Below are 7,762 nucleotides of genomic sequence, written 5' to 3' on the forward strand. Positions count from 1 at the left end.
AGGTTATTTCCTAAAATTCAGTTTTTTGCAATAGGACACAGATGTCTGCATGGGCGTAATGATGTTCTTACCGCAAATAACATAAATTCACACCGGCTGGGCCACTGTGGCCATTGCTCCCACCATCGCAAATCTTCCTCCTATAAAGATCAATACACATGCCTCCCCCAGTCCCTCCTACGTTTAGTGGCATCCTGTATGCTATGAAATGCGTCACACACCACAGTAGCACGACTGGAGCTGAGGCTCTTTTTATAGGCAAAACGACTTGACTTTGGCTTCGGCACGGCTTCCATGACATCACTTCCAGTGGTCAACGTGTGCCTTATGCTGTCCGGCCTCACCTGCGGGACAGAAGCGTCCTTCTCCACATCTCTTGCAGGCTGCCCTACTTGTCTGTCCCAGTTGTTGCCCGGCCGTGCCAGGTGGGCAAGGGGTCCCGTTGGGGGTGCCCTCTTCACAGTAAAAGCCCGGTGGGCACAGGAACTGGGAGGTGGGCCTCTCCGTGCTGCCCTCCATGCAGTAGAAGCCTGGGGGAGAGTTATTCACGGATGAGAGAATCATCAGCCAATGCACACGTTGTAATACATAATACATTGTAATACGATACTCTGTTGTTGCACTGTATTTTTAGGATTTATCTCGTAACGCTCATAAATAGCTTAGTTCACACATTGATTTCTCGGTTACGTTTTTTTTTCTTCACAGAAGTGGTTTTGCAGAGGAAGCCCACAGCAGAATCGCACACCGAAAAGCATGCACAATCACAATCACATTACACAAGAACAATGTATGCAATTGACCGATGCCCCCATGTTGATATATTGCAAAAGGAAACAATGGAAACGGTATAAACTTCTATTCAAGTAACAATGGTGACTCATTCTCTGTATACCTGCAGGGCAGGCTGGGCAGTCTGTCAGCCTCGCCATCCCCTCTTTAGGGCCGTAAGTCCCCCCTGGACATGGTGCCGCTTCTCCTACAGCACAGTAATGGCCTGGGGGGGGAGAATATATAATAAATCAATGCATTTAAATAGCGCTTTTCAAAACACCCAAAGTGCTTTGCCTACTGAGTGTATGTATGTGTGTGGGGGGGGTTAGGACACCACATCCAATGGCAGTGTGTAGCGCCCACTTGGGCGATGCAGGGCAGCAAGTTTGCACCAGAACGCTTTCTATTTCTTGGATGTTGTGCACTTCGGGTGAACACACTCAGACTATGCTTCCACACAACCTCCTCACCTAAAGGGCAGAACAAACACGCCGGCCCTCCTCTCGGGTCTTTGTACGTTCCGGGGCGGCAGACGAGGGCCTGGCCTGACCGCTGGGCTGTGTTGCTCCAGGGAGATGGGACCGCGGCAGCGCCCCCACACTGTGGGGAGGAGTCATTACACCGGTGGCAGAGGGCCTGTCCAGGGGAGGAGGTCTGGCCCAGAGGGCACGGGAGAGGCTGCGACGTCCCATTCTCTGGGCAGTGAGTTCCTATAGGAGCAGTATGGAAGACCATCTCAGATATTTTTGGTGATGGCGGCGGTGATGGGATATTTATCTATCCACAAGTCATTTATTTGATCATTTCATTGCAAGAAGGGAATTTGTGTTGGTCTTGAATGAATGTGTTGACCGGTGATCATGGGATGTGATGGGGGTACCGGAGGGACACTTGACACAACGGACGGTGCAGGGGGTGGAGTAGAAGCCAGGGGGACAGTCGACGCAAGCGGTCTGCTCCGAGTCGGCCTCCCCACCCGGGTCACACTTTACAGAACACACAGGGAACACGGTCATTACCAAACACCAGTATCCCACAGAAGTCAAATCGGTGTGCGGAGTGCCATCGGGTAACCTTCTGAGGGTGTCCAGATGGGCACACAGAGCCTATGGGGCAGGCCAAACAGAGAACGATCCCTTCTGGGGAATGCTGTCCTTCGGGGCAGGCAGACAGGGTACCATTGGCTGGGTGACAAGAGAAGCCAGCAGGACACGGACTGCAGTCTGCTCGGTCCTCGGAGCTGATCAGGCCAGGAGAACACGGCTACGGCACACAGCAGGTGCACATGGGCTTTTATGTAACAACCATGTATTCAACAGAACTCGTAATCGGCAATGAAAATGAAGTTTGTTTTCTGTCAGATGTCAGAACTCAATGAGGTGTCTTGTCGGTGTGATCATTGTTTTAAGTAATAAAGACATTATTATGGTGTTGTGTTTTAGAGTGTACCCGACAGAGTTGGTAATCAGCGATCACTTTGAAAAAAGACCATATCAAGGCTGAAAAAAGAATTAAAAAATGTAAGTCTTTTAAGTAAGTCCACCTTGCAGTCACCGACGCTGCTCCTCCCTGTGTAGAAGTTGAACGTTCCCAGCGGGCATTTGTGAGGTGCTGACATGTTGCCAGGACAACTGGATAATTAAAGATCACGTAATAATTATTAAGTGATTTTTATGCACTGCCGCAGACATATGGTCACCATATAACTGTGGGGGGTGATAAGTGTGGGGGGTGGGTCAATCGTGTTGGATTGTGCAGACTTACAAGTGGCCTGTGGTGCATTCCAAGCAGCCATGGTAGGAGGCGTACGTTCCCTCTGAGCACCAGCCCAGGTCCGTCTCCGACTGCATGGGCAGGTCGGCGCTCCCTTCAAAGGGGTCTTACACAAAGTATTCAAAAGAAATATACAGGTTAAAACACAAATGAATAAAGTGGATGATGCATTTTCTTTTCCTCTAATTGTTCGATGCAATAATTTAAATTGGGACGATTTCTATTTGATTAATCCTTTTGCAAACCCATTCTCTGACCGACTGAAATGAACCATCGTCTTACCTGAGATGAGAGTAGCCGACTCTGCCAGCAGCAAAAAGACCCAAAGAGCTTTAAAACCAAACTGGTGCATTACTTTCCACGTCCACATTATCAATAGCATTGATAATATACTCTGCACCATCCGTGCAGCCTTTTCTTTTTTTCGTTTTCTTTCCTCTGTGCGGGGAGATGTTTGAAAGTGAGAGGCCCTCAGTCAATGAAAGTGAAACGTGAGACCGACACCTGAGGCCCCAGTGTGTTATCTAGCGGCCCTGTAATGGTATGCACCGGTGTTCTTTGGAACTCTATCTTGATATTCATAATACATGATATGTATGTGGAAAATCAACCTTTCAGCTTGAAATGACCAGAGGCTATGTGTGTCTATGTAACATTTGTGTTGGTTGTAAACAGCGAACACATAACCATTTGAAACCAATGTATTTTGGGGTTTTCTTTAGTCGCTTGCTTTTGCGGATAGTGGGTGCTTGCTGTGGGTGGTGGTGTGTGTGGCAGCACCGTTCTCTTTAGGTATGAAGGGATGTGAGGTGCATTAGTGAGCTGTAAGTGCATGCGTTTGCAAGCCAACATCCTGGTTTCTAGGAGGCACATCACTTTGTTGACAAAACACACAGTACTAAGGAAAAGAGACAATTAAAAACATTACGTTTGTCTTAGGGTTTTTCCAATACATATTCACATTTCAAATAAGCCAGGTGCCCTATATGGAAAATGAACAGTTTTTTTTACCCCCATTTGTATCCTGTTCTTCACCACTTCCTTTGTTCCACAGGGGGGGGGGGTGCTAAATTGAAAGCCCTGTACTGTATCTGGTAGTGGCACTACAACTGTCATCATAAAGACACCACACCAAGATCTTGTCTGAAAAGAAAAAAAAGAAATGAGGTTGTCAATTTACATGAAAATGCTCCTTCTTTGGGTGAGCCAAGGTAAAGTATTTGCTTATATTCCACAAATAAATATGTTATCAAAATATTGCTTTGAAAATAGTGTGTATAAAAGACATTTGATACAACACCATTGGTGTTGGTCCAATAATGCTTTAACATTTTCACATGTACCAATAATAATCATGTCATATACTCATTATTAATCTCATTGCAGACTCAACCAAATGTGAGAATACAGGGGTGCCCCTTGACACCATAAGCGTTGCAGTAGGAGAACCGTTGATGTTGAACTGCACATACAACTGTTCCATTGGGTTTGTGCGTGGCTGTTGGAGTCCTGAAGAAGGCTCTGGCACTGCGGGCTGTATGGGTGTGAACACCCAAAATGGGGTCTGCACCGTATCTTTACCGTTTGCAAACATTTCTGCTGAAGACGTCGGCTCCATCTACATATGCTACTCAGAGGACACAGGTCACCCAGAGCTGAAGCGACAAACAGAGCTTAGGGTGGCGCTGCAGATTCATGGTATGTTTGTTTAATATCCCAAATTATGATATGTATCTTTTAAACCAGTAGAAAAGGAGTAGAAAGGGGACTTTATACGTATATTTCCAGTCCCAGTTAAGGTTTATATGTACTGAAAATACTGACAAATTCCAGGTCATAGAGACATTTGGACCACAGGTTCTACAAGCTATGAAATCAAATGGACTGAAATGATAACAGGTGAGTTTTGAGTTTCATGACGTCATGTTTTTAGCACAATTTGTCAAAATGCTCACATTTTGTGTTCTACTTTTCTTAGCCTCAATCACCACTCAACCAAAGGATTCAGGTGAGATGATATGGTTTTGATGTAAATTAAGGATATGAATAATTTGGATGTAACATTGTGTTGTTTTATTTATAACAGGAGAGGTGACTGGAATGAATTCTCTGCAAAGAGTCCTTGTGATTGTAGGCATTGTCCTTGTGGGGTTAGGGGTTTTCCTTTTAGTAAAGCATAAAAGGAAGGGTAAGTTGATAACATTAATACTTTTTACTATAATAAACTGTAATATAGCCACTAATCTGTAATGTTTCTAAAACAAAATCACTGTTTTTTTCAGACGGCCCTGTTGAATCAATAAAGGAGTAAGTGAAAAACATGATCCACTACTTGTCTGAAATGATGGCTACTAAAATCAAATAATTAAAATTTTCCCAGTCGGCATACATCACTAGGTTCCCATGCCAACCGCTCACCTGCTGGAGGTAAGTCATTTTCCATGAAATTAACAATTGTACATTCCCAAGAATCCCAACCACTATACCGGGGTATTCATGGGGTAGATGCTCTGTGCTATGATATTGTACAGGGTCACAGTAGTCCAAACACTGTGAGAAAGCAACGGCCTCCAACAGTGTTGCGGCGCGTGGTGTGTCAACTGTGTCACCATTCACGATACGCGGGGAAATGTAACACAGTCGACTCATTCAGAAGCCTCTTGTTGTCCTTTCACCCAGATGACCAGAGTGACAGCGAGGTGGCTTACGCTGACATCGTGATCACTGTCCGAGGGGCCAGCTCGCCAGAGCTCGCACAAATATGTTACGGCAGTCACGAAGACCAAAGAGAGGTAGAATAAACCATTTGCTAAGTCGTCACAAAGTATATATATGTATGGTAGTGTATAGTATTTATTGTTAATGTTTTCCCATCGAGTTGAACGGTATCGTTTTTTGTCGAAGGCTTTTCATTTCATGAAAAATGGTCATTCGAGAGTCGAGACCTATAAGAGGTCTTGGCCTTGATGTCATACATTATTGAGTTTATTCGTGGTATGCTAGACACGACGGCCACCATGGTAACTTTCCTATCCACTGTGTGTTTCCCCGTCCAGCGCTGGAGAGATGAGACGTACCTGAGCCCCTTCCCTTCGTCTCACCTGCCGCAGATCTCGCGCTCTGCTGACCGACTCAATGTGATCCCGAGAGAAATCTCGCGTAAACTGAGCACCAACTCGGAGTATGCAATAATTACGTATTCGTGATTGCGTTGGCCTACTGGGACAAACTTTATGTATTAAATCCATGCCTGAATTAAGTGCTAGATTCTAATCTTGTATTTACCTTGGTATTAATCGTGTGAATTAAATTGTACGAAACAACTGTGTCTTGCGTTTCTCCGTTGGGCAGGAGGACCTCTTGGCTCTCCGTACATTAGTTTCGTTGCATAGCAACAATCATAAACAAAACTCATGTTGACGTGCGCTCTGGTGTCTCACTACTACTCAGTTGTTTAAGTTGATTTAAAAGGTACGTTAACATTGAGTCTATTTATAATTGGTGAAAAAACAAACAATGTACTTAAATGCTCATTGCAGTTCAGTTGTTGTTTACAAAGAAATACATATTTAACTTGATTTTACCAGACGTTAAATAACGACATCAAAACATTTGTATGACTGATCCTTGCTGAAGCCCTACGTGGTCTGATAGAGGATGGCTGTACCTTTCTCCAACACACACCTACGAGTTCCTCGTGGGTTTGGCTCCGTCCTTGAGGGGCTGGCGAGGGAAGTGTTGAGACACCAGCCTGAAGACATCCCTACTTTTGCAGCGCTTTACTTTGACGGCCTTCTTAAAGAAAGAGAAGGTAATTGACCTAACGTTACAGTTGAATGTTCTGATTAAGTATTAACAATAAGCGTATAGGCCTACACTTATTTTTATTTTCATTATTGCTTTAAGAGAGTGGCTTGGACCCTGCTGAGTGGGCGGCAAAACTCGAGGACAGATTCTACAACAACCATTCATTTAAGGTTTGATTTAATTTCAACAATTTACTCTAACATGGTGATAACATTAGCATATTAACAGGAAGCCAATTAAAGTGTTTTTGTAGTTTACCCTGAAACAAGGCCTATAACCCAGTTACATTTTTAATTACTGCTTAAATTTTAAACCCAGAGTAAATGTTGGCCTTTATCCTGACAGGGGTAGGACATTCATTCACATTTTTTGGTTTTGCTAAGTATAGACGATGCATGAAAGCCCCTGCCATCCTAATATCATTTTATTGGCAAAATGCCCCTGAAAGTTATATTATGTTCTGACCCTGATGCTGATAAACTCCACACTCTTCTCTGCATAGAAATCCTTAGGTAGCTTTACCAACAAGTCCACTCAATTTTAATGTTAAGTAATATGTTTGTACCTTTCTAGGCTATTCCACCTGCAACAGAAGTTATCTCCTACACTGAGTGAGTTGTATCTTGTACAGTCTGTACTCTGTACCCCATCAATGCGAGGACAAGGGAAGCAGGACATGGAAGGAGAGCCAGGGTCGGCCCAAGACATAAGCAAACTAAGCGGCTGCTTGGGGCCCGGCCAGGGGGCCCCCAAACGTGTATTGATATTTTTATTTTTTTATTTTAATTCAAGTTCAATAAACCACACAGTGTTTCACTTCAATATGAGAGTTTAAAATGGATTTGTGATCTCAGTACCATCTAAGGTTAAAAAGACACTTGTTTGGGGTAAATTACAACTATATTAATACAGGGGTGGATTACCCTCTCAATGGGGCCCCAGATCAAATACAGAATGTGATATGGCTTAATAGGGCTCCTTAATCATACAAAATGGGTTATGGGTTGATATTTGAATGGGGCCCCTCAGGTAAATATCACAGGATATGTGATGTGATCTGAAAGCCCTCTAAATCATGAAATTCTGCTTATGCCACAATATCTGTACGGAACCCTGAATGTATGTAAACAATTATGGACTTAACTTTGAATCCAAAATATAGACTAGGCCTTTGAAGTAGGCATATGGTTTGGGGGCTGCAAAACCCAGTGCTATATCTGTAAGATTGTGCAGGCCATGTAAGTCAGGTTATAGGCTATGAATCTGAATGAATTAAGGTAATGCTCATCTCCAGCTGACCATCCCCAAGATGCACCATAATACAGGAAATTACATCTACTTAATTCAAAATGTTCTGGGAGAGGACCCCCAGACCTGCCCCACTCCCCCATTTCCACCAACTTTTGAA

The 7,762-nt window shown here is 44.0% G+C and overlaps 2 protein-coding genes across 2 annotated transcripts in view; one reads left to right on the plus strand and one right to left on the minus strand.

Moving 5' to 3' along the window:
• LOC311341508 (uncharacterized protein) overlaps positions 1-2,899 on the minus strand; it is a gene marked incomplete at both ends in the record, with an annotated part of 63,615 nt that extends 60,716 nt beyond the window's left edge. The window contains 8 exons of the mRNA XM_084466341.1: positions 345-530; positions 896-997; positions 1,245-1,484; positions 1,655-1,760; positions 1,849-2,037; positions 2,318-2,405; positions 2,539-2,653; positions 2,830-2,899. Of these exons, the coding sequence (XP_084322467.1) occupies positions 345-530; positions 896-997; positions 1,245-1,484; positions 1,655-1,760; positions 1,849-2,037; positions 2,318-2,405; positions 2,539-2,653; positions 2,830-2,899 (1,096 nt within the window). The remainder of the gene's footprint in view (positions 1-344; positions 531-895; positions 998-1,244; positions 1,485-1,654; positions 1,761-1,848; positions 2,038-2,317; positions 2,406-2,538; positions 2,654-2,829) is intronic.
• An 810-nt stretch (positions 2,900-3,709) lies between these two features.
• Positions 3,710-5,753, plus strand: LOC311342030 (uncharacterized protein; the record flags this gene model as incomplete). The annotated part of the gene is made up of 9 exons (XM_084466844.1): positions 3,710-3,758; positions 3,934-4,245; positions 4,381-4,446; positions 4,526-4,555; positions 4,634-4,735; positions 4,830-4,854; positions 4,928-4,974; positions 5,227-5,339; positions 5,604-5,753. The coding sequence occupies 9 exons, from the start codon at positions 3,710-3,712 to the stop codon at positions 5,751-5,753; spliced, it is 894 nt and encodes a 297-aa protein (XP_084322970.1).
• Positions 5,754-7,762: the final 2,009 nt, after the last annotated feature.

The sequence above is a fragment of the Micromesistius poutassou genome, assembly GCF_964030765.1.
Source record: "Micromesistius poutassou genome assembly, chromosome: 4".
NCBI classification, from domain to species: domain Eukaryota; kingdom Metazoa; phylum Chordata; class Actinopteri; order Gadiformes; family Gadidae; genus Micromesistius; species Micromesistius poutassou.